This window comes from Ochotona princeps, chromosome 4 (genome assembly GCF_030435755.1).
Source record: "Ochotona princeps isolate mOchPri1 chromosome 4, mOchPri1.hap1, whole genome shotgun sequence".
NCBI lineage: Eukaryota > Metazoa > Chordata > Mammalia > Lagomorpha > Ochotonidae > Ochotona > Ochotona princeps.
The window spans coordinates 63,892,565-63,919,283 of record NC_080835.1 but is presented as its reverse complement, the minus strand read 5'-3'; the positions used below and the strand labels follow the sequence as shown (position 1 = coordinate 63,919,283).

The 26,719-nt window shown below is 45.9% G+C and overlaps 1 protein-coding gene across 3 annotated transcripts in view; it reads left to right on the top strand.

The window, feature by feature from the left end:
• The window catches only part of ME3 (malic enzyme 3), a 172,733-nt gene that overhangs the window by 82,332 nt on the left and 63,682 nt on the right, over nt 1–26,719 (top strand). For 2 of the 3 annotated variants that reach the window (XM_058663709.1, XM_058663710.1), the window contains one exon: nt 2,542–2,691. In XM_058663709.1, the coding sequence (XP_058519692.1) occupies nt 2,542–2,691 (150 nt within the window). Of the gene's footprint in view, nt 1–2,541; nt 2,719–26,719 lie in introns of those variants that run through there. The other variant, XM_058663711.1, reaches the window with a different exon arrangement.

The window sequence follows — 26,719 nt, the reverse complement described above, 5'->3', positions numbered from 1 at the left end:
GACCGAGCCCAATCCTTTCATTGACTGACGGTTTCCCTGATTGCAACTGAGGAACAATTTGGAAACTGGATTCCAAACAGGGAATCTGGGAGGGCCTTTGGGAAGTGTAGGAACTGAGTCAACAAGGAGCCTTGACACCAGACAACAATGGGGACCCGTGAGGGCATCTCATCAAAAGGGAAGAGGTGAAGCAAGGGTGTAGCAATGGGCCATTTAGGAAGGGTGCATGGCCTGAATTCCTGGGTATGTGGGTGGGTGGGAGAAGACAGGAGACACTCAGGAAAAGACCCAGATGTCATGCTATTTGCAGGATGTAACTCTGCCTCCTCTCTGAGTTCTACACAGTGGAGATGTAGACACCAGCAATGCAACTGTGCACCACAGGCCATGTTCCTTAGCTTTGATATGGAAAGACTCCCAGGGGACAAGGCATGATTCAGCCCATCCAAGATTTTAACAGCAAGATGACCGGCCCCAGAATCTATGCTTTTAAATTTTCTGCTATGTCACAGTTAAGAAGGAACAGACTAGACTCTAGTTCCAGGCTGAGTTCTAATCCACATTCTACCACTTCATTGCAAAAGCAACTCAGTCTCTCTGAATCACTCCCCAGCTGTAGAATGAGTGTATCAGAGGTACTTAACTCTTAAGGTCATCATGAGAATTAGATACATTCAGATTTTTGTGTGTTTAGCATACAGTCTGGCACAGTGATGGTCCTTTGTGGGCATTTGCTAAATAAATGCATAATCTTGCTAGGGGCTCTAGCAGAAATGTAGGAAGAAGATATGGTTCCCTTAAATATATCCATAGAGTTAAATTGCCAAGACTTTGGGCCTATGAGGATATGACTGTCTCGCTAGGGACAGAGCTCAGTAGCAGGCCAGGATCATCCTTCACCCTTGTCCCCATGCTTCCCCTGTACTAGTCACAGCTTCAGAGTGGTAGTGAACAAGTAAGCCGGCCTGCACACTATTTATCAGCTACTCTACTTTTGACCAGTTCCCTGTTAATGACCCAGGAAAAATCAGCGGAAGATTGCCTAGCCCAAATTCTTGGGTCCCTGCTACTCACGCAGGGACCTGAAAGGAGCTCCCGGCTTTGGTTTGCCCCAGTCCCAGCCATTATGGCCATCCAGGGACTGAATCAATAGACAAAAGACCTCTCTCTACACATAAAACTGCCTTTCAGATAAATAAATAATGGTAAAAAAATAAAACTTTAAAAACACAGTTTTATATTTTTGTTTTTCTAAAAGATTTATTTATTTTGAAAGCAAGCTAACAGAAGTGGAGCTAGATCTTCCATCTGCTGGTTTACTTCCCAAATGGCTGCAATGGCCTGGGTGGAACTAGGCTGAAGACAGAAGCCAGGAACTCCATCTGAATCTTCCACATAGGTGACATGGGCCCAGATACCTGAAGCATCTTCCACTGATTTCCCAGGAAGCACGAGCAAAGCAGCGGGGATTCAAACTGGCACTCTGATGTGGGATGCTGATGTTGCAAGTGGTAGCTTAACCACTGTACCACAACATCAACCTCCACACAGTTTTTTACTTCTGGATAATGCCTTTATGGAGACACAGAGGTTGAGGCCCCAAGAGTTCCTAAGATTTCTCCAAAGGTTTTGCGACTCAAGCCGAGGACCTTGACACTCAGAGATTTTTCCATCCCAGAACAGTTCCTTTCTCTGTCACTGCATCTCTCTCATCTCACACCCCCAACCCTGCCATGTCTGGGAGGATTATAATATCAGAAATCACACCTCATTATGAATTTCAAACCTTGAATTTTCTCTCCCTGAAAATTTTACATTTTATGGAATGTGACTAGAAGGCTGTCTCCCTGGTTTAGAGATTTCAGTCTTCAGCGAAGCAGTAAAAGACTGTTTTCTGAACATGCCTCTGAGAATGCTTCTTACTCAGTCACTGCGAACTCTGCTTGTGACAGGAGCCAGCCATGAGTGGCAGAAAAGGCCAGTTCACACAGTGCGCGCGTGTGTGTGTACACGCATACATGTGTACGGGCTACATATAGACCATATTTTCTTTGCTCTTTCTCCAAATTCAGAATATTATTGTTCCGTTGTTTTTAATCTGTCATATCACTACCTTGTACCACCTCTGAGAGCACAAATTCTGGATCCATACTTCTTAGGTTCAAATCCCTACACTGCCATGAATTTGGATGAGTTATTTTCTCCTTGTTATTAGTCTCTATATCTCTAAGCAAAACTTATAGTACCTACCTCACAGGTCATTGGTGGTTTTAAATGGGTTCACACGAACTATTCAGAAGAGTACCTACAACATGCAGGATAACAAGCTTAGTATGCTAGTCATGTTCTTGAGGTTCCATAGATGCTAAAATCCATGCTTAGGTTCCTGCAGTGGTTCTTGGCCGATGAGCTAGAGGGAGTGTTGCTCTTTGCACCATGCACTCCCCCCCCCCCTTTTTTTTTAACAAAGAGGCATCAAAAGCAAATGGTGCTGCCATATACAGTGTCCTGTTACCATCTTGCTTCTCTTCTCTTTCCAAGGTACATCATTCTCATGACACTCCAAGACCGGAATGAAAAGCTCTTCTACCGTGTGCTGACGTCAGATGTGGAGAAGTTTATGCCCATCGTTTATACACCCACTGTGGGGCTGGCCTGTCAGCACTATGGCCTGACCTTCCGCAGGCCCCGGTGAGACATGTGTGGAGCGGGACTCAGGTAGTGGCATCTCACAGAGGGGAAATCTTACTATGCTTATTGGGATCCTGCAGGCCAACTCCTATTCATAAGACTTCTGTCTTATGCACCTGCTTAAGGAGATGAGCACTACATGATGAAATGAGCTGGGCAGGTGGCTAGCATGGGGAAGCTGATCTTCTCCACCTTCAAATAATACACAGCCATATGTTGCCCAGAGTTGGTCTTCAGGATAGTTCAGATCTTTTTTCCCGTATCATCAACCTGCCACCTTCCCCAACACCCTGGTTCCTTCCCTGGTCACCTTCAAAGTGCATACAACTCTCCATCCCTCTCAGGCTAAAGGATACATGAAGCATTGGATACTGAAGACATAATTCTTTTGTTGACTCAGAGAATCTATATGTGTTTTTGGTGCCTGACTTAGATTTCACTTAAAACACTACTTTGTTAGGCAATATGTTTGCATTGCATTTTCTTTCAGAGCAAAAGAATTTGCAGAATTTATTAAGAGAAATCTCTTTTTATCAAAATTAGTTCAGAACATATTCTTTTTTAAAGAAAGAAAAAATGGGAAGATTTTCCAAAGATCCTCAGTGCCAACAGCATGATGGTCATAAACATATAGTTCTAGTAGGAATGATAACAGAGTTGCCTTGGTTTATTGCATGCAATGGGACATTGCTCTAGTGTGTTACAATATGCAAGTGTATAGTGTATTGTGTACATTATTTAATTTGTAAATCAGTGTTTATAAATCAGATGTTCTATGTAGAACATGTAATCAAGGGTCTACAACAGATTTGTTCATTTGGAAAAATGATCTTATTTTGAAGCCAACTTTTGAGTGAGAATTTCAAATTGATTATGGGGTCCCTGATGCTGGCCCGCTTCTTCTGGAGACCCAATTTACCACTGGCAAAGCACACCCATTAAGATCCTCTTTCATGAAGGTGTCCAGATGTTGTGACAGACATTTCCTCAATGATCAGAATAACTACACCTTTGTCATCCTAGGAAGACCACTCCAACAGGGTCCCATAGCAGTTCTGCTCTTCAGCCTTCACTCTGCAAAGAGGTGTGCTTCTATTCATCCTGAAATAACAGTGGCAGAGGCATTAGAGCTACTGGTGCGGTTCTGAAGTATGCAACGCCCTCAGTCCTATTCAGAAATGATCTTCCAGGTCCACTTTTCTTTCCAGAGAAGGTCAACTAAGTCATATCTCTTCTGAGACCTCACTTCCATCTTTTGATGGGTTTGTTGCAGCCCAATCCCAAGTTCCAATATTCTAGCTACAATGGTCTATTCTCCATAGCCAGCTACACTAGACACTGTCCACTGTGCCTTTGCACAGCTAATCCTATCTATCTCATCCTCCATCCATCACAATTCAGATTGCCCTTTACATCCCACCACATGCATCAACTTCTCTGTGACACTCTTGACTTGTCCACAATCTATTACATAAACTTCTACTCCATAATTCTCCCTTTTACATATTTTATGTGCTTTTATATTTTTATGTATGAAACTGAGTTTTAAGTCTTGGCTTTGGTGGCTATAAATGGTGTGACTCTGGGTAATGGAAGGATAATGGCACTTGCCTTCTTACAGTTGGGTATGTATGCCTTGGAATAGAGAACCACATTCAAATAGAGAACCACTGTAGCTCTTAGGAATGCCTGACTTCCCTGGTGGTCTAGGGTGAGGATAATTGGATGCCATTCTCAGAGCCTCTTCTGGAAGGAACTGATCCCACCAACTCCTAGGACCTGCCGCTGGCAGAGGCTGAGGCAGGCTGAGGCAGACTGAACCATCCTTCACACTCTTGGTGCAGACATCTCTCACTTGTTTTGCATGAACCCATCCTCAGATGATTACCCAATTAAGTTATCTGACATATGACATTCTGAAATGTTTCTCTAGCTTTCTATTTGGCTGCTTTCCAGGTGTTGATTCCACACCTGCCCTACTCCGGAGGGAAATCAGGCTGAGCCCCACTGCAGCCCTGTGCTCCCTCTGAGCTCTGCCTCCAAATGGCGTTATGGATTAGCATTAAAGGGAGGACAGCCCCAAGGCCAAAAGGAAGAGAGCCAGCACCTTCTCGATTTCTGAAATGATAAATATTCCTGCCACATTACTGCAAACAATGGAGTTCTTTGTGAAAGGGAACACTAGCTCCCCCCACTCCCACCAAAGCTAATTAGGTTCAACTGGTGCTAAAATTGAGCTTCCCCACCCCAAAGTGTCTGGATGGCAGAGTATCTCAAGGTACCTGACTGTCACTGGGCAGGTAGACAAAGCAGAAGGTTCTGGGCTCTGTTGAAACCTTCCTTGCACCTCCCTGAATCTTTCCTGCTTCACTCCTTGTACATCCTCTAGCTGTGCCTCCCTAGACGGAGGCCTTGCTTAAAGGAATTTCCCCTGAAGGTGACTGGGGATAACTGATTCATCCACCAAGTGACCACAATGGCTGGAGCTGAGCCATTCCGAAGCCAGGAGCCAGGTAGTGCTTCCAGGTCTCCCACGCAGGTTCAGGATCCCAAGGCTTTGGGCCATCCTGGACTGCTTTCTTAGGCCACAAGCAGGGAGCTGGATGACAAACGGGGGTGCTGGGATTAGAAGTAGCATCCATATGGAATCCTAGGCCGTTCAAGCTGAGAACTTTAGCCACTAGACAACCATGCCTGGCCCAACATGGTATCTTGTATTGGCATCTACTCTCCCTCCCCAGCCACCTCCTTCTGAACAGCTCTGGTTTTACCTTCCTTGTCTTCTTAGGCTGCGAGTTCTGTGTACATACCTGTAGACTTAATATTTTCCAGTTTTCAGTAGGTGCATGTTGAATGGGTGTTGGAGGACTTAAAGGAAAAATACTTGGGCACGGTGCGATAGCGTAGCAGTTAAAGTCCTCGCCTTGAACGTGCTAGGATCCCATATGGACGCTGGTTCTAATCCCGGCAGCTCTGCTTCCCACCCAGATCCCTGCTTGTGGCCTGGGAAAGCAGTTGAGGATGGCCCAAAGCGTTGGGACCTTGCACCCGCGTGGGAAACCCGGAAGAAGTTCCAGACTCCTGGCTTCAGATTGGCTCAGCTCTGGCCATTGTGGCCGCTTGGGGAGTGAATCATCAGATGGAAGATCTTCCTCCCTATCTCTCCTCTCCTCTGTATATCCACCTTTCCAATAAAAATAAATAAATCTTTAAAAGAATACTCATGACACTTGTTACAGATGATGAGGCAGGCTTCCTTCAAGGGGCCATGGCAGTAGTTTAGGGATATTACAGTAGGAGAGAAAGACTGATTCCAACAAGGATAAATGAGTATTTACAACAATGACCAGGGTGAGGGGCACTGGATGGAAAATCAGAAGAAACATCAAGAACAAGGGGCTTCCAGCTAAGCTGACTTGACGGGTGATTGTGAAGTCTAGGCCAGCCACAGTAACGGGAAATCCAGGGTGGTCAGCCCCAAAGCTGGGGACTCTGAGTAAGCTGACTTGGCAGGATTCTTCCTCAATGTGGATTCCACAGGGACAGGAAAGGTAGTCCAAGGCCTGATCTGGTTGGAAAGGACTTGGGGCCCTGACGAGAGTTTGGGTCGAACAGGAATTTTTTGTCAGAGAAGTGCAAAAAGCAGACTCCGAGGCTAGGCAGTCTTGAGCTTTATATTCAGCTTTTGGCAATTACTTCAGCATCCTTCAGTCCTCTCATGTGTAAAACGGAATAAGGCCTTTGCACATAAGCACTCAGTGAGATTCCCAATGTAAAGGACCTGACTTTTCTAGGTGCTCAGCAACAGTGATGAGCCTGACCCACCACCTCCAAGATCTGTCATCTGACTGGTCTGAGGACATCTCAATTCTCTGAAATATCTCCACACTCTATTTGAGCAGCACTTATGTTAAAATGATGCATGGTTTCTATGACCTCTTTTGGCTTTAACAGAGTAGGACATAGCAATTCAGAATCTATAACCAAGTAAGAAAAGAAATATTTAAGTGAGTCTCACATTCATACTGTGTGACCAAGCCTTAGTTTCCCCATCTGTGAAACTAGAATACATTAAGGGTCAAGTGCAGTAGCCTAGCAGCATAAGTCCTCACCTTGCACACACCAAGATCCCCTATCAGCACTGGTTCTAATCCTGGTGGCCTTGCTTCACACCCAGTTCCTTGCTTGTGGCCTGGAAAAGCAGTCAAGGATGGCCCGAAGCCTTGGGACCCTGTACCCACATGGGAAACCCAGAGGAGGCTCTGGGTTCCTAGCTTTGGTCAGTTCAACTTTGATCGTTGTGGCCACTTGGGGAATAAATCAATGGATGGAGATCTTCTCTGTTTCTCCTCTTCTCTGTATATCTGCCTTTCTAATAAAAGTAAATAAATCTTAAAAAAATATATATATATATATTTATATATGTTATAAGTACTTGGGGAGCTTTAGACTCTAGGGGATGCCTAGGAATTTTTAGTTTTCAAAAGTTTTTCTTCTGTGACTTATTTAGAATTGATAAACCTGCATCCCACAGCTTGCAAACCACCTCAGCTAGGAAGTATACTTGAAGATTTAGGATCATGGTAACACAACAGAGTTCTCTTCAACACTGCTCTCAACAAGGCAGCTCATTTGTCCCCTGCCAAGTGCTCTCATGTCTCATTAGCCAGGTGGGGCAGCAGAACTCATCCCTCTCCCAAAATGCAATCACATGCTCTTGATTCCCCCAGTAACTATCCACCTTGTAGGGGTTAATAGTTCCTCAACACTTGATTAAATGGGAGCATGCATTGTACTCAAGGAGGACCAATATTTGGGTGATCCTGTGACCTGCATGGCCTGCCTTAAAAGATGAGCTGGGACATTGGAATCCCTTTCAGGAATTCGAAACAAGACAGCAAAATTGTATAGAAAGAAATAAAGCAAAGAAGAGTGCTACAATGTAGACTTTAGAATCAGATCATGGTAAGCCAATGGTAAATATCAATTATGAAGGAAGAGATAAAAAGTGAGTAGGTATTAAAAGAGCAAGTTGAAGGAGAGAGAGAAGGAAAAGGCATGTGAGAGGAAAGGATGGGGTGGGGGGAACACAGACAGATTGGTCCCTGAAGCTGCCTGAATCATGGCAACACTCCTGTTGTTGACATTGTCAACAAACCCTCATTACTCAGAGGTAATGTAAGCGAACCTTTGCCTTAAGCAACAAGAAAATCCCAAAAAGGCTGGATGGGGGGAGCTATGAAATCAGATGGATCTGATTTGAGTCCTGATCCACTTATTAAAAGACTAGAGGGGACTAAAAGATTAAAGTTCCTTATTTCAGTTGTTAGCATGGATTAAAATCACCTGGAGGGATTTTCTTAAATATTAATTCAACAGGTCTGGGAAGGTGCCAGAATTTACATATCCAAAAATATGCCAGTGATGCTGATACTGCTGATGCAGTGTCCATACTTAGAAAGTGGCTAGATTAAAGGACAGGCAAAGGCAGCTCACTGTAAAATGAAGGGAAACCATCTCAAGGAAATAGGAGTAGATACTTCCAGACCCAGTGGTGCAGAAACAAAAAGACCTGGAAATAATAAGGAATGCATTCTAATCTCCATCCTCATATCCAACTGGCAGTGTGACCTGTAACCCTCTCCTACATTCTGGGCCTAAGTCTCCTTCATAAACCAGAAGCACTTTACTGTGTGAACTCAGGGACTTGTGATCCCTAAGTTTGGGAGTATATTACAGTCCTGTGGCTATGTATCTGCCTCTAGAATTTATGGCACTTAAGGGAGAAAAAATGCAAAAGCAGCTGAAAGGGCATCTTTCCATTTCTGTCGAGAGAAAGCTTACAAACTTATCTGCAGAAGTGTCACTATTTTGCCGAGAACTCTGATTCACAAATGGGCACCTTCCCAGACAGACCAGCTGGGCAGGCCAGGATCTGTCATGGATAATTCACGCTTGTGTTTTGGAAATTGGTGCTGGAGAAGGTCTGAGGAAGGTGGTGTGAGGAGCCTTTCCAAAACATGAGGTTGTTCAATTATTTTGGATATGAATGTCATAAAGAGTAAGTTAAATTGTACCAGAATCTACACTGTTGAAATGCTTTGCAAGGAGCACACTTATTTTTATGTCTCAATCACATCGATTTCAGTCACTGAGGAAACTGACTTATTATCAGAAGGAATTTTGAGGTTTACAGACAGAAACAGTGCATTTGTATTTAATTGCATGTGATGTGCCTAGATCTTTAGCATCTAGAATGAGCCACTTGTCCTGTAACACAAAGTATCTTCCTCAACCATCCCTAGTTTGGGTGTAAGAGGTTGAGGGTAGTAGGTGGGGATGGCTGGACAGCTCACAGATTCAAAGATTACATATGTTTTCCTTACTCAGGCTGGAGAGTGATGAACTTTATTAACTAGAACAGGATAGTCTGGGTTTAACCTCTTTTAGCCAAAGGTGTCTTTCCCTGGTAACTTAAACAAGCTGATTTTTGTTTATTATCTGGCTCTGTCCTTTTCGTCTTTTGTCACCGGCAGTCCCAGCCACCATGATCAACAGATTCAGTGTGGGAAGAACTTCCTTATCCTAAGAGGTAACTATGTACGTACAAGCTGAAGTTGGGTAGACTTTTCCCTGGATAACATTGATCTCCTATTAGCTTACAAAATGAACTAAGAGTTGTATTATTCACACTAAATATGGTTCAAATCCAGTGGAAAAGCTGCAAACAGTGCAAATGTTTTGCAAGGTTCTGGGCTGTAGGAAGAGAAAAGGAGAAACAACAATGAATGTCTGGAGGAACACAAAAGCTGTCTTGCCAGAAGAGAACCTCACTGCTATTTGCCTGGCCTCTAAGATGTATTCTTGGACTCAACGTCCTTCCATTAGTCCTTCACACCTACAAATATTTCCCTCTATTGTCCTGTGTACTCTGGAGGAGTAACTCTGAAAAAGGAATCATTTCATCAATAGTCTCAGAGACTCATAATCCACTGTTTTCACAGGCATGGGGCTTGGATTTTAGGAAGGATAGATTGTCTTTCAAAGGGACAGGGATGAGAAGAAATAGGTATGAAGGTCCCAGCTGAGGTGCTCTAGAAAGCAGCAAGCTTTGGGTGGTTGCTCCAGCGAGGTGTCAGCACTGCCTGAAATATTGCAGGAGAGTAAGTGGACAGATCAAAAGGACAGACTGGATTGTAGAATGGACATAGCCAGCTTCACATGACTGACATGGTATTTCAGCTGGATCACAGGTTTTCGGTGGAAGGAGCTGTAGACTTTTCTCTGCATCTGCTGTACTGTTGAGCATTGTGTCTCCAGGTTCCTAGCAGAGGCGGTGCTTAAAGAGTGCTTTCTAATTGCACTCAACAAACATTTGCTAAGCACAGTTTTTTTGCTTGATCACCAAGAGTATGTGAAAGAATCAAATGAAATCAGAAAGTTGATTTATGGTTCCTATCCTTGAGGAATCCCTGGCTCACCTGAAAAAAACAATTCTATGTGCATGAAGTGTGGTAGACATTAACTGACTGTAAACAATGAGGCAATTCATTAGGGTAAGAAATCTTTCCCCTGAATTGATTGTTTCTCTATCTATAAGCCTTGTAGAGATTTTGATTCACATTGAAAAGATGTCCCAGCACAGAATTTATTGGACTTATTGGATGGATTTCAAACAGAAGGGAATGCATAAACAAAATATGTGATTGAAATCAGCAAAAAGATCATAGACTCTCAGAAATGAGGAAGTGAAAGATACTGCTAAGTTTCCATTCTTTCTTAACAACTCCATTTCTTATCACGTAGCCTTCTTCCTCCAAATGGTACCTTGAAAAAGTCTTGACCCTTTTTGTAGCCAAGAAGTGAGTCACAATTGACTGAAGTCAATTATGCTGGCCTGGTCCCTTTGCTAGTGATGAAGTGTAAGTGTATGAGCAAATTTTGGACAAAAAATGAAGGGTGAACTGCCAAAAGAATTTGGGGACCTCTTCTTCCATGAACATTTTTGTGTCTGCTTGGGAAGCCTGGGACTGCAATTGTCATCCTGGAACCCTGAGGAAAACAGCCCAAGTACCAAGCTTACAAGGAAAAGAATGGCACTTTAGCAACATGGAAAGACTGGGTCTTTGGTGACATTGTTGAGTCACTAAATAAACAAACTCTAGGGACCACCTACCCTACCCGGACTTCTTGTAACATGAAACAAATTTCCTTTTTTTTTTCAACTTGTAAAGTCAAAGTTCCTGTTACCTATGCTGCAAAGTATTCCCCTTCCTGATGGGATGTTTGGATTGTACTCTAACATATCAGTGGCTCACACTTTACCCTGAACTTCCAATCACCGAGGACTTTTTTTAGAATCCGAACTCAGACTCCATGACGTCTCCTGTGGTATGAAGTAGAATGAGTCACACTTTTCTAAAGAACTAAAATATTCTTTAAAATGTATACATCTAATGTGTGGTAGAACCATGATTCACATTCAGGTCTAAAAGTGGTCCCCTTCATCCTCTCCTTGTCATGTCCCTCAATGTCATGTTATCCTTATGTAAACAGATCATTTCACCAGCAAGAGTGGGAGAGATAACGCTGAATATATGACAAAGTGAGTTTGAGGTCATGATTTTGATAGGGAAGCCTTCAATGAAAGAATTCCTAAGGAGGCATATTCTCAAATGACAGAACAAGGGAGTCCATGGGGAGATATTAGATTAACTGAAGCACAAGGAAAAAGATCCTGGAAGGTTCTGATGTAGAAATGAATGGTGAAGCCCAGTTCACCAAGAAAGAGGAAGCTACAGTACACAGAATAGTTGGATGTGAAGGCAGAAGTTAAAGAAACATTACTCAGGTTGTGAAGATTGCCGTGGTATCCTGAAAGTTATGCAAAATTGAATTTGGGTTCCAGAAATGGAAGATTGAGGTAAGTTATGGCCACAATCCTCACTGCCATTTACGTTTATTGAAAAGCCAATGCTGAGGCTTAGCTCAGTTTGACCTACCCCCAGACCCAGCCCACACGCATGCTGACTGATGCTGCCACCTTGCCTAGCCTGGTCTGCCACGAGCTGTGGCTCCTGTGCTCATCAGCCAGAGCTGCAGCCTAGAAGCGGATTTCTGCTCCTGGTCAAATCAAATGGACCAGCCTGACGAGCAGTTCTTTCTCTGAGTTCACCTCCTGAGCTCCCAGTCAAAGTCCCTTCCCATCTGGTTGCTGGTGCTGTTCTGGCTGCTGATGCTATTCAGATTGCCACTCGCTGAATGCCGCTGGGGTATCAATCACTCAACACCACACCGTTGTGTCCGCTGCTTTCCTGTGTCTGTCAGTCTCCAGGTGCCCCTCTACTGTTGTTTCGTCCTCTCCTGTTTCCTGGAATGTGCCCTGTCTGCTTCACACTGGCTAACATTTCTCCGTCTGTTTAAATGTGTCTTTACCCTATTCCACCATCTTGATTCTTTTTTTTTTTTTTTTTTTTTTATTTTTATTTTTATTTTTATTTTTTTTTTTATTATCTATTTTATTGTGTTGTTGACAATCTTTACATAGTTAATTACAGTTAAAGAAAGAAAAAGAAAAGAAGAAAAAAAAAAAAAGGTTCAGGTGGTATAGGGAAGTGGGTAATACTATTATGTCCACATTGTTTCCATCTTGTATCTGAGGTAAAGGGGGATATTGAGGGGGAAGCCCCACCCGGTTTCCCGCCCACCCCGAGTCCCGGATGTGGGGCATGCTCTGAGATATGTGCTCGAGTGGTGTTAATAGTTCTCCAGTTATGAATCACTGCCAGTTTCGCTCGATGAGGTCGTCCACCGATTGATATGGTCCATCATAAAGTCTCCGTTTGCCCCATATATCGCTGCCAACATATAGCTGAGATGAATGATTGATCTGCTCTGTCTTCTGTCTTTTCTTGATTAGAGTTCTGAGTCCAGCAGTTCGATTAGGGAGATCTCCAAAGAAACTTTGAGGTATTCCCAGACTAGTTTCTTGTATGCTCTAGCAAGCACAGGGCCCGGCACAGTCCATCACCCCGATCAGCTGGTGGTTGCAATTGCTGGGTTGGTTCTGTTTTCAGTCCCGAGTTGCACTGGAACCAATGGGTGTTGCAGTCCAGTCTGGTTCTGCCCAGCACGTACTCGGCCCTCACACAAACCAGTGGGAGCTGCAGCCTAGTCGGGGCGACCCACAATAACCCCCACCAGGCCCGCCCCCTACCCTGGTTTGCCAGTATGTGTAGCAGAAGACCAGTCTGTCCCCCATCCCATTTGGCTCTTATACGTGTCAATGGGTATTAAAGCTTAGTTCTATCTAACCAACTCAACCATCCAGCCCTCACGGGTGTTGTTGAGTGCCTCTCTATCTAGCCATCCCAGCCCCCGTCCCAGTCTTCATGCCCTCCCACGGGAATAGTGACCCAAGAAGGGGGAACCCATTTTTCCCTCCCAGGTCTCTCTGTCCCGGTTTATGCACTCTTTAGGTGGTTCTGTGATTTGACTTGACAGAATTAGTCCCCAGTGCCAGCTTCTGCGGCTAAGCCCAAACATCCCTCACCCACTCTAATTTATGCTTGCACCAGCAGGAATAATCAGCCCAGCCTGGCTTTTCCCTGATCTAGTCCACATGCAGCGCACAGGTGTTGTAGCCTTGCATAGTCTAGTTTGTCTCTATCCCAGCCCACGCTCTCCATTGGGAGTAGCTGTCCGGCGAGGGAACCAGCCCCTTAATCCCCCGGCCAGTTCTGCCCCTCCCTTCCTTCCTGGATCTCATGTGTGCTGGTTGGGTGCTGCATTCATATCCAGTACAGGCAACCACGCCCTGGCATTCCATAATGTGTACTGGTTTTGCCGCGACCAAACCCGGCTCACCCCACACTCTGTTCTGGTGATCGGATTTGCCAGTGGGTGATACGGACTGATTCAGCCTGGTCTGCTCCTGACCCATGCTGAATGTGTGCCAGTGGGAAACTTTCCATGGCCTATTCTGGACTGTTTCCTATCATGCTTCTTGCGCTTACCTGCAGGGACTGTGTCCTGCCAGAGGAGTTGCCCAGGCTCCTCCATCAGATCCCCTCCCAAAGGCAGGTTTTGCGCATGCCAGGGGGTCCTTGAGCCAACCCCACTCAGTTCACCTCCTGCCCTAGCAGGAACAGTGGCTTTTCCTGGCTGGCTTTCACCCCATTCTGGTTCTTGTTGTTGGATGTTTCAGCCCAGCCATGGCTCGTCCATACCCACATACAGCTCACGCATGGCTCAGTAGGGGGTTGAGACCCAGCCTAGTCAGTCCCACATCTACCCCCTGGTTCTCCATGCCACCAGATGGTGTTGGGGTCTGAACTGGCCTGGTGCATCCAATCCCAGCCCACACTAGTGCCTCGGGTGACTGCAACTGTTTCCTAGATAGAACACAGCTCCAATTCTAGCACATACGCCCCTTGGTGGGAACCTCAACCTAGTTAGGGTGTCCCGTTACCTCCCCGATTGGGCTTGTTCCTAGCTGTAAATCATGCACCTGCCCGTGGTTGCTCTGGGGACCAGTAGGTGCAAGAGCCTAGCTCGGTATGACCTGTGTTCCATGCTGGTTTCTAGTTTTGCTTGTAAACAAAGGTTTGTTCAGTCCTGCCCAGTACATTACGGTCCATTACCAAGTTACACATTTTGGAGCTACTGTGCCCTGCTAGTCTGACCCCCAGATTTGGACGGCATGTTCACCAGCGAGAGCTATGACTCACCAGGGGAGCTTCCCAAGTACCTCCACTTGATCCACTCCCAAGCCCAGTTTACATACATGCCATTGGTTTTTAGGCCAGTGCCCGGTGTACTCTGGCCTCCCATTTGGCCTTGTATGAGCTGGTGAATGTTGCAGCCCGGCCCACCCCACAGCCTATTCAGGATGCACATTTGGGTGCTGCTGCCTTGCCCAGTCCAGTCTATGGTGGATCCCTTTACCTGTGATTGATGGCAGGCTCCTTGGTCACACCTAGCTTAGTCCATAACCACCTAAAATTTAGGTTTACCAGTGGGGCCAAACTTTCTACAGGGTGTGGCCCACACATCCTGCACAGAGTCCACCCCAGTATAAGGTTCTAGAGTGCTAGTTAAAATTATGGACCTGCCTAATGTGACCAGTCTCCTGAACCAACATCATGTCAGGCAAAAAAATATCCTGCTAGACAATCCGGGGTTTATCTTTTGCATTATAGGTGTTCAAAGCTCAGCATTATTGAGTAATTAGAAGTTCTCCAAAAGAAGAGTTACTGGTGTTGGGAATCTTTAGGATTGACTCAGAACCCAGAAACAGTGGGGTCACCCTAGAGCTATCTAAGCAGCAATTCGGACATCCATTACCCCAGAGCTTCCCGGCCGGGCGGCCAGCAGGCAAAGCCTGGCACCACATGGTGCACTGGCCGCCCTGGATGAGGCCGAGGACTCGTTCACTGCCTTGCGGCAGTGTCATTGGCGTGAGCCCCCAGCATTGGGTCCGACCCGGCAGGGGCACCCCCCACAGCCGCCACACTGTGAGGAGCGGCAGTTGCCCCCGAATCCCAAGGCCCGAACCCCTCCCAAACTCACCTAGCTGCCAGATATTAGCAGCTGGGTGGAGCTAGGAATTTTAAGCCAGTTCCCAAGTTCCCACATGGTGCACTTACCCCGAGGAATGAGCTCTCTTGGGTCCTGGATGAGGCCGAGGACTCGTTCACTGCCTTGCGGCAGTGTCTTTGGCGTGAGCCCCCAGCATTGGGTCCGACCCGGCAGGGGCACCCCCCACAGCCGCCACACTGTGAGGAGCGGCAGTTGCCCCCGAATCCCAAGGCCCGAACCCCTCCCAAACTCACCTAGCTGCCAGATATTAGCAGCTGGGTGGAGCTAGGAATTTTAAGCCAGTTCCCAAGTTCCCACATGGTGCACTTACCCCGAGGAATGAGCTCTCTTGGGTCCTGGATGAGGCCGAGGACTCGTTCACTGCCTTGCGGCAGTGTCTTTGGCGTGAGCCCCCAGCATTGGGTCCGACCCGGCAGGGGCACCCCCCACAGCCGCCACACTGTGAGGAGCGGCAGTTGCCCCCGAATCCCAAGGCCCGAACCCCTCCCAAACTCACCTAGCTGCCAGATATTAGCAGCTGGGTGGAGCTAGGAATTTTAAGCCAGTTCCCAAGTTCCCACATGGTGCACTTACCCCGAGGAATGAGCTCTCTTGGGTCCTGGATGAGGCCGAGGACTCGTTCACTGCCTTGCGGCAGTGTCTTTGGCGTGAGCCCCCAGCATTGGGTCCGACCCGGCAGGGGCACCCCCCACAGCCGCCACACTGTGAGGAGCGGCAGTTGCCCCCGAATCCCAAGGCCCGAACCCCTCCCAAACTCACCTAGCTGCCAGATATTAGCAGCTGGGTGGAGCTAGGAATTTTAAGCCAGTTCCCAAGTTCCCACATGGTGCACTTACCCCGAGGAATGAGCTCTCTTGGGTCCTGGATGAGGCCGAGGACTCGTTCACTGCCTTGCGGCAGTGTCTTTGGCGTGAGCCCCCAGCATTGGGTCCGACCCGGCAGGGGCACCCCCCACAGCCGCCACACTGTGAGGAGCGGCAGTTGCCCCCGAATCCCAAGGCCCGAACCCCTCCCAAACTCACCTAGCTGCCAGATATTAGCAGCTGGGTGGAGCTAGGAATTTTAAGCCAGTTCCCAAGTTCCCACATGGTGCACTTACCCCGAGGAATGAGCTCTCTTGGGTCCTGGATGAGGCCGAGGACTCGTTCACTGCCTTGCGGCAGTGTCTTTGGCGTGAGCCCCCAGCATTGGGTCCGACCCGGCAGGGGCACCCCCCACAGCCGCCACACTGTGAGGAGCGGCAGTTGCCCCCGAATCCCAAGGCCCGAACCCCTCCCAAACTCACCTAGCTGCCAGATATTAGCAGCTGGGTGGAGCTAGGAATTTTAAGCCAGTTCCCAAGTTCCCACATGGTGCACTTACCCCGAGGAATGAGCTCTCTTGGGTCCTGGATGAGGCCGAGGACTCGTTCACTGCCTTGCGGCAGTGTCTTTGGCGTGAGCCCCCAGCATTGGGTCCGACCCGGCAGGGGCACCCCCCACAGCCGCCACACTGTGAGGAGCGGCAGTTGCCCCCGAATCCCAAGGCCCGAACCCCTCCCAAACTCACCTAGCTGCCAGATATTAGCAGCTGGGTGGAGCTAGGAATTTTAAGCCAGTTCCCAAGTTCCCACATGGTGCACTTACCCCGAGGAATGAGCTCTCTTGGGTCCTGGATGAGGCCGAGGACTCGTTCACTGCCTTGCGGCAGTGTCTTTGGCGTGAGCCCCCAGCATTGGGTCCGACCCGGCAGGGGCACCCCCCACAGCCGCCACACTGTGAGGAGCGGCAGTTGCCCCCGAATCCCAAGGCCCGAACCCCTCCCAAACTCACCTAGCTGCCAGATATTAGCAGCTGGGTGGAGCTAGGAATTTTAAGCCAGTTCCCAAGTTCCCACATGGTGCACTTACCCCGAGGAATGAGCTCTCTTGGGTCCTGGATGAGGCCGAGGACTCGTTCACTGCCTTGCGGCAGTGTCTTTGGCGTGAGCCCCCAGCATTGGGTCCGACCCGGCAGGGGCACCCCCCACAGCCGCCACACTGTGAGGAGCGGCAGTTGCCCCCGAATCCCAAGGCCCGAACCCCTCCCAAACTCACCTAGCTGCCAGATATTAGCAGCTGGGTGGAGCTAGGAATTTTAAGCCAGTTCCCAAGTTCCCACATGGTGCACTTACCCCGAGGAATGAGCTCTCTTGGGTCCTGGATGAGGCCGAGGACTCGTTCACTGCCTTGCGGCAGTGTCTTTGGCGTGAGCCCCCAGCATTGGGTCCGACCCGGCAGGGGCACCCCCCACAGCCGCCACACTGTGAGGAGCGGCAGTTGCCCCCGAATCCCAAGGCCCGAACCCCCACCATCTTGATTCTTAAAACGACAGTGTTTAAGAGCAAATATATATACCAGTGGCATTAATTTTTGTAATGTACTTACATAAAACTACAGATTGCAACTCAGTTTCCCAAGGTTCCAATTAATCATGTTAGGAGTGGCGCTCAAATTTCTCCATTTAAATGCTGTCTACAGTTTATCCTCATTCTGGATCACATGGGAGCAAGTGGACCATATGTTCATGAACACGGCCTTAGGTGAGCACAAACTATCCGAGAAAAACTCAAACTGAAGTCCACTCCACTCTGCAAACTTCATCGAATGCTTATGGAGAATAAATCCTACTGTCTGTTTAAGCCTAGCCAAAAACAAAGCAAATCTAAAATTTAACTGGTCGTTTTTAGTAACAGTTGTTTCCCAACTAAATTGCCTTAGTTTTAATCTTGCACTTTGTTTTAATCTTACGACCAAATACTGCATCAGCTGACAGAAACCGGATGTTATTTTCTTTGTCTCAAGCTCTCCTTCCGCCTTATCCAAAGACAAATTCTGGTCACTTTCTAAATCCAGCTCAATGCCTTCATCTCTCAGCACTTCCTTGGTCTCTGTCCTCCCACCCTCATTTGCAGGATACTTAGCTCCCTCTTCCATGTCAGTTGAAAGTGGTCTCTCCTAATACTATATTATAAAATTAACTGCATCATAATATGTGCAAGAGCCATTTAGAAATCTTTTCTATTGCCTTCTACTCTGTCAGAGAGCTCACAATGTCTTATATACCTTCCAGTCTGTTTTTCCCCTTTTCTTTAATTTTTATTATGACATTTACCATATAATAAAATGAATGAACAAGGGAACAAATGAAAGAAGTGGGTATAAATTCCATGAGGGCAGAGATTTTTATCTTTTTTGTGGAAATAAATATCTTAAGTGCTTATAAGAGTCTAGTATTAAGTATAAATAAATTCAGTATAAATAAATTAAGTATAAATAATTCATAAATGAACAAGCTTAAAAAGTCAATAAAAATGGAAGAATGGGTCTGTTATGTTTCCCAAATAGTATAAATTTTTCAGAGTAGCACCGATATTGTCACTTTCATGAACTAGTTGCATTTGAGATCCCTGTCAGATTTTCTGTCCCTGAATATTTTAATCTAGATGAACTCAGTTTCCTGTTCTTTATCTATCGTCTATTGATTACCACATACACTTTTATTAGAAATGCTTCATTATCCTTATTCTTATAAAGATTCATTTAATTTTATTTGAAAGTTAGAGCTACGGAAGAGACACAGAAAGAGAGAGAGAGAGAGAGAGAGAGAGAGAGAGAGAGAGAGAGAGAGAGAGAGAATGTTTCCATCCACTGGTCCACTCCACAAATGGCCACAACAGCCAGAGCTGGCCTGGATCTGTAACCAGGAGCCAGGAGCTGCTCCGGGTCTCCCACATGTGAGCAGCAGCCCAAGGTCCTGAGCCATCCCCCATTGCTTTCTGAGACCAACAGCAGGGAGCTGGATCGGAAGTGGAACAGCTGGGATTTGAAGCTGCACCCTCCCGCATGAGGTCCTTGCACCACAGGCAAAGGAGGCTCAGCCTGCTACACCATGGCACGAGCCACATCATTATCCCTATTTTACACTGAGGACACTGAGGCTCCAATGTATGGTCACTGCCAAGATCATTCATACACTAAACAGAAGACCTGGAATTTAGATCTCTCTCTGGGCCTCTGCGATAACACTGATGCTTTGCAGAGTGGAGTTGGTCCAGCTAGACTTATTCCCAATCAGAGATGCACAGATTAGCATTTCCATGCAAATACCTCCTTAGCCTTGTACAGCCCTGATCTTGAATTTTTTGAGGTTTCTTGCTTTAAAGCTATTTGTGGTCTGGAGGTTAAATTAAGTTAAAACAATAAATTAGGTCAAATGTGTCCTGTTCTTCCCCTGCTTAATTGTATCTGATGAGAGGCTCTTTCAGACCTTTGGTTTGGGGCACTTTTCTGTCTCTTACATTTGCTTCCAGTGATCAGGGTCCTTGAAGTTTACATGTGTGTTTTCCAAGTGAACTTTTGTCCTCTTTGAAAATTGCATTTTGTTCTCTCTTATTAAATTCCAGCTTTCGTGACTAATATGCAGTGATAGCTCCAGGAATGTTTATGTGGTAAATTAAAGCGGGCAGGGTCTTCCACTTACAAATTGCTTCAAGCTCAGACTCAGATGCCTGCCCATAGAATTGCTTCATAAATGCTAGCACAAAATGAGTTCTGACTTTGGCAGTTTCAGCCTGGCCTTGGCTTAAGGGCCTATTTTCTTCATGTGTCTCTACAGGGTTCTGAGCTCCCAGCCTATTTCTCAAACTGAAACTGCAGAGATCTGTGATTTAGTGAGGAAAAATGTGTTTGACCACTCAAACTTGCTGTGGAAAAACAAGTGAATAGGATGTTTTCCACTCCCTATCTGGCATGTTACGCACAGGACTTGGAAAGGGGGAAGGGAAATCCCAGGGCCTGTTGAACTGTGTCATAAAATGATAATGATAATAATAAAGAAAAAAACAAGTGACTCATGGGCAATGCTGCTGAGTCAGGGAGACGGCAAGTTCAGAATGTGAGGTTTGATGACAGTTTGCTTTGGATGTCAGAAGTTTGCGTTAGAAGACAGATAGGTTCCAAGGAACTTGCTGCTCAGAGACCTAGAGAGGCCAAAGGGATAGCATAGCAGCAGGTGTTTGCTTCACAAAGTGGAGGCATGTGTGGGTCTGTGCCATGTTCACAGCCATGAAAGAAGGCGAAGAGTGTTAAATGTGACTTCTCAGGGGAAAGGGGAAACTGAAGCCTCTGTGATTATTATTTCTGGAGGAGTAAATATTTCATTAGAAAAAGAAATCCCTTTGTACCAACGTTCTCTGAGTTTCTTGGCACATGTTAATATTTCAGCCAACAGCTGAGACGACATTAACCATCTGTATTCTAAGTGGAAGCATCTGTGAGCGGCAGATGTGTGAATTTTCAGATCCCAAAGTGATTTTCTGTTGGGATATAGGTGTCAGTGTCAGCTGAAATTTCCATCAGTGGAATCTATCTTTGCTCTCCTGATTAGAAAATGGCTTGGTCAGCTCCTGATGTGATGTAAATACAAAGCGCTCTTCATCAGCCTTCCCATCCACTCATGCCTTTAATGAAAACTGCACTTACCTTAAATTCCAAAGGTTGGGGGACTTTCTCCATCTAGTTGCTTTGAATAAGAAGAATCCTGAAAAGGTATGCAAATAGCTGAAGAGGTCAAGGCAGCGAGTCTCTCATAACTGACAAATCAGCTGGCAGGAGATATGATATTTGCACATTCCAGGAGAGGGGGAAAAAACAAAGAGTAAAAATAATTGGAGACTGATTTTTGTTTTTCTGTGTTCCTAGAAACCTGTGTTCTAATGACCTGTGTTTTATAGATGCTTCCTCAAGCTTAACAAGAGAGACAGGAAGGCAGATGGTGGCTGAGCCTTCACTCAGGCTGTTGATTTGTCTCAGCGGCAGCTCACTAATCCTCTCTCCTCTCAAGTGTAAATGGGGGCAATACTTGCCCTCCTGACTTGGGCACTGAGTAAACAGTGTGATATCTCTCAAATGTTCCCAAGAGGGGCCGAATACTGGCTTCCTCGGTTTCCTTCTTATTTTTTGTACATGATAATTGAGGCAATAGTCACAGTGATTCACCTGAAGCCAAAGATGGAGCTAACCGGGAGTCAAGTCCAGCCTGCCATGTGCTGTTCTAACACTTCTATGGCTCCATCTTCTCTCTGCATTCAAAGTTAACTCTAGAGTATGGCAAACAGTACACTGTAGGCTGAATCAAAAAGTCACTGAATGCAAAGATTGGGTGAAATAGCCACTTTGCAGATGTTTTTTGTTGTAATTTGAATTTTAATGGCTGATTCTGTGGGGAAAGGACTGACAAAAATACCAGCAAAGAAATGAACTTGACTTTCTGTAGTGGGCACCCAATATGTGTCCACAGAGTGAATTTAATAGATTAGGTTTGCTAATCAGTGAGCTTTGGATAATGGAAAGAAAATAATTGTGTGAGAACACAGGGAAGCGAGAAGATGCAGTTGTCCTATTTGTGAACATGACACAAAAATTTGAGTTTCAGGGAGAGGAGCTAACATTCATTCCTTTGGTAATTTTTTTATAAAAAATTCAAACTTAACATTATCAAGAGGCTACTTTATAAGGGACATTGAACAAAATATTGTTAAATATTTATATCTACTTAGTTTATGATTAGAAATCCATTTCAGCAGTAAGAACCTCAGAAGCTAAATAATTTTTGAGAATTGCAATGTAAGTAAGGGTTGGATGTGAGATTTCAGCGCAGCTCTGTCCAACTTTAAATCCAAAATCTCCCTCCTATTTGTTCTACAAATATCGGAGACTCAGGCTAGATTCTCGTCAGAATTAAAAAACTTAAGGGCTCCCTGATCAGCTCCCTTTGCTTTTTAGGTAATGAAACAGCTCAGAAAGGTGGATAGAGTACTGAAAACATTTCTACTGCCATAATCCTAAGTGTTCCATCTCACATTTGGAAAGGTAAAAAGGAATCATTTATTCAGAAATCTGTGGATAGAGCTGTTAGGGAACCCAAAGAAATTCTCTCTCTCTCTTTCTTCTTCTTCTTCTTCTTCTTCTTCTTCTTCTTCTTCTTCTTCTTCTTCTTCTTCTTCTCTTCTTTGTGACTCTGCCTTTCAAGTAACAATAAAATCTTTAAATAAAATGAAAGGGGTGGTGCTGTGGCATAGTAGGTTAAGCTTCTGCTTGCAGCACCAGCATCCCATTTGTGTGTGATCTGAGTCCTGATTGCTCTCTTTCCAATCCAATTCTCTGCTTACGGTCTGGCAAAGTAGCAGAGGATGGTTCAGGTCCTTGAGCTCCTGCACCCATGTGGAAGACCCTGAAGAGGCTCTTGGCTCCTGGCTTCAGATTGGCTCAACTCTAGCCATTGCAGCCGTCTGGGAAGTGGACCGTGACTAGAAGATTCTCTCTCTCTTTCCTTTCCTTTCTCTTTTTCTCCCTCTGTGTGTGTCTCTTTCTATCTGTTAATCTGCCTTTTTTAAAGATTTATTTTTCTGTGAAAGCCAGAATTACAGAGCACACATGCGAGAGAGAGATGGAGACCTTTGATGCACTAGATCTCTTCCCCAAATGATTGTGACAGCCAGAGCCAAGCTAATCCAAAGCCAGGAGTCAGGAACTTCTTCCGGGTCTCTCATAAAGATTCAGAGGCCCAAGGACCTAGGCCAACCACTGCCACTCTCCCAGGCAATAATCAAAAAGCTGGATTGGAAGAGGAGCATCCAGGACACAAACTGGAGCCCATGTAGAACACCAGGCTGCAGATACAGGATTAGCCTGTATGCCACTATGCTAGTCCCATGACCATGCCTTTCAAATAAGAATAAAACAATATTTTAAAAGAAAAAGAAATCAATGGAAGTAGAGAATATGGTTCCTGCCCTTCCAATTCTTCAAGAGTAATTGGGGAAAGTCATTTCACAGCAGCAAAAGGGAGGTACAGTAAGGGAAGGGCCAAAGGCTCATCTATGCCTAGCTCTGCTGCAACTCACATCTCTGTAATTTAGTAATTCTCGGTCTACTTTGTCTGATTCTTCTTGGACCTCCAATAACGTCTGACAGCTGGCTGTGCTGCACTTCTTTAGGATCTGCTTAAAACTGAAATCCCTTGTGGATCAGAGAAACTGTTGTACTTGTCCTCATCTCCCACCTGTGCAGCATAATGCCTGGAACCAAGTAGAACGCAGGAAGCCCATGCAAAGTCAAGGTGATTGTTAGCCTAATGCATGTGAAATTCAGGAAGCCCTGCCCGCTCTGAGGCTGTACTGACGAAGTCTCGCAAAGAGACACCACCGTCCATGCCGTCAGCCTCACTCCAAAGACAGGCACGCTCCACATCCACTTGTTATCTGAGAAGGTCAGAAGGAAAGGGGACCTCCATTGGGCAGGGAGGGGACACACTCCGAGGGAAACAAGACGGAAACAAGATGGGCTGTCCAAGGCACAGGAAATTAGCTGTGGCTGTTCCAAGGGACTAAATAATCAAGATGTTCCTCTGGATAGAAAGTGAGGATTGTGAGCCCTAATATAGTGAGTTATCTGTGGACACACATCCCCACTTCAATTACACTGCACTACAGGGCAGTGTAGGATGAGGTTCTGAAGCTCCTCTGGGGCCAAGGCACTCACCCCACCATGGTCTCCAAGGGCTCTCTCTGCTATCCATTTCTAGCAACTCAGCCTGCAGAGTCCTGGGAATTTTCTTAGATCTACTTCCTGGGCTACTTAGACCTTCTTTGTCCTGTTGTGCTGTTGATTCCAGGAGATTGCTGCCAAGCTTTAAAAATAACCTTTTGCAGGTTTTCATAGGACATGTTCTCTTCCTGCCAAAAATGTGCAGAATGCCGGTTTTGTGGGCAACAGTGAGGCTTTGTTATGGAATTGAAATGTCCCTGCCCCCAAGCCCAGCCGAAGTAGTTTGCCTAATGTCGCTGACCCTGCTTTAATTAAGTCCTCGTTTTGTGTCGGACTTGGTGCCAAAAAGCCTAAATGAGCATTTCTATTTCAGTGGATTTTGTTTCCAATTCTATTTTAGGAGATTTCTATGGATTGCTCCTCTGGCAGGCCCAGATAAGGGTTAAGAATCTTATGCTTGAGAAATAGCATTCTTCTAAGTGAACATTATCTTTGTTTTCCTTTCTTGTGTAACTGAATTCTAAAATTCAAGAGGATTTTTCTGGCTCATGATGGAAACTGGAGATAGTGATGTAATTTACAGGCCTTTGTTGGGCAGCAGAAACTTCACCTGCACTTGCCCCTGTGAAATTCCAACAGACTTTGTCTTAAGAGGTGTGCAGGGGAGGAATTAAGATCACCACTACTCACAGCTGCTGTGCAAAACGGGAGTGAGTGGTGTACCAGCTTTGTGGGAACACTGTAACAGAAGAATAGTACAAACTAGGAGGTTTAAAACAGCAGAAATGCATTGCCTCACAGCTCCAGGGGCTGGAACTCAGAGCCCATGGTGTCTGAGGGTCATGCTCCCTCTAAAACCTGCAGGGCAGAGTCTCCCAGGTTCATGGTGTTTCCTGCAATTACTGAGGGACAGGTGAAGCCCCACACTCTCTGCCTCCATCGCTGCACAGCCTCCTTCTCTATGCTTCTCAGTCTCCTCCTTATAAGGACACTAGTCCTGATAGATTAGGCTGCACAGCTCCCAAGCAGGAAGAGCCATCTCAGATCTCCCGCCACTTCTCCACCTTGCTCAGCGGTCCCCAAGGACCAAGCAGGAGTTAAAAGAGAATCTGTGTTTTGCCTTGTTTTGTTTTCTAGAAACTGAAGCAGGAAAGTCCTAACTTCTGAAAACCACAAATTCAGAAAATCGATCAGTTATCCCCACGATGCCCTTCATGTTCCCCTTAAGTTGCATCCTCCCAAGTGCAGGTGCTATATCATTCCATTACAAATATTTTATTTACACAAAACTTCTCAGAAACATACTGACTTTCATGCAGTGCAAGGCAAGGGTTCATTTAAACCTTGGATTCCGTAGGTCAGCAGCTTGTCCTGGTCACTAAATACATTTTTTCTCCCTCAAGTTTCAGAATGACTTCCTGGGATGTTAACAGGAAAAAACTCAAGAGAAATTGTCAGCCACTAAAATTGTTCTTATTTTCGTCCTGTCCAGTCAGTGGCTATTTACAGCCACAGTCCCCTAAGTGCCTCTTTCCCAGATGCCCATCATGTTGTTCTTATGAGCCAGCCTCAGGACCCACGGCCTGGCTGATGGCTAGGCTGTTCAGCACCTGGAGATCTCCAGGAGCCTGCATTTTGCTCCAAAGCTGAAAATGTCTCAGTGCCTCAGAGCCAGGCTTCCCAAGGCTTCCCACCTTCCTGCGTCCCTTTATGCCCCAGAGTGTGATGGTAAAAATGGGCTTTAAACACGTCACACATATGTCAGAGGCAAAGCCTCCCAGGACATCATTCATTCCAGGGGTGGAGGTTGGCTCCTGCTCAAGGAGAGACAACTGGAATAGACACAGCTGTGAAACACAGAGCACTTTTTGACACCAAAATTACTACCCCAGTCACTGGCACTGCGCTGCCAGGAAACCAGAGCTGGCTGTGATCTGGGAGCTTCACTTCCACAACCTCTCTCAGACTTAGCATCCAGGGCAAGGTCAGAGAAAGGCTGCACTCTGAGTGCTGACGGGGCTGTGTAGCATGTGGCGATATTACGAACTCACCTTCAGTAAGGTTTACAGTTGCTCTGTAATAGAGAAGTCAGGCTCCCCATTGCAACAATGAAGAAGCCAAAGCACAGAGAGGTGAGGTGACTGAGCCACGTCACACATCTAAAGGCGCATGTTTCTAAGGTCTGGGGGAAATCTCTACCTTCACAGTACTACCTCTTAGCCTGAGCTGCAACACAGTAAGGACGACCTCCCGAGAGGTTTTCTACCCACTATATTTTAGTTGCAACCTCTATTTCATCAGTAAAAGGTACATGTAGTTGTCAATTATGGCTCCTGACAAACATGAACATTGTTGGCCATACCTCTAACTAAAAAAAAAAAAAAAGCGTTCATTTATAATGTGATACATTGTCAAGATACCTCGCCAGACATTTTGTTAGAATTTGAATTCTGGTCTGTGAGCTACACTCTTAAATAATACAACAACATGAAAACTGCCATATGCTGAATGCTAAATGCTAACAGATGCCAGTGTTACTCTGTACATGCGCTTTGTCTAATTTCATTGTTACAACAAAGGTGTGAAGCAGGTGGAGTCTCTCCTTCCATCTTCCCCATGAAGAGCTGAAGCATGAGGAAAGGAAGAAATTTGTTCATAGCCACATAGCCAGCGGGTGGCAGAGCCAGGCCCTGAGGTCAGATACTGTGGTGCAAATGCGTACATTTCGCCCCTGCTCTGTGCTACCTTCCCTCAAAAGCTCCTCTGAAACTTTCCTTGAGACCTTTGCAGCCTCAACCGTGGTCAGTGCTTTAGATTATTGCCAATAACTTAAAAATCCCCCTTCCCACCTGTAGAGAAGCA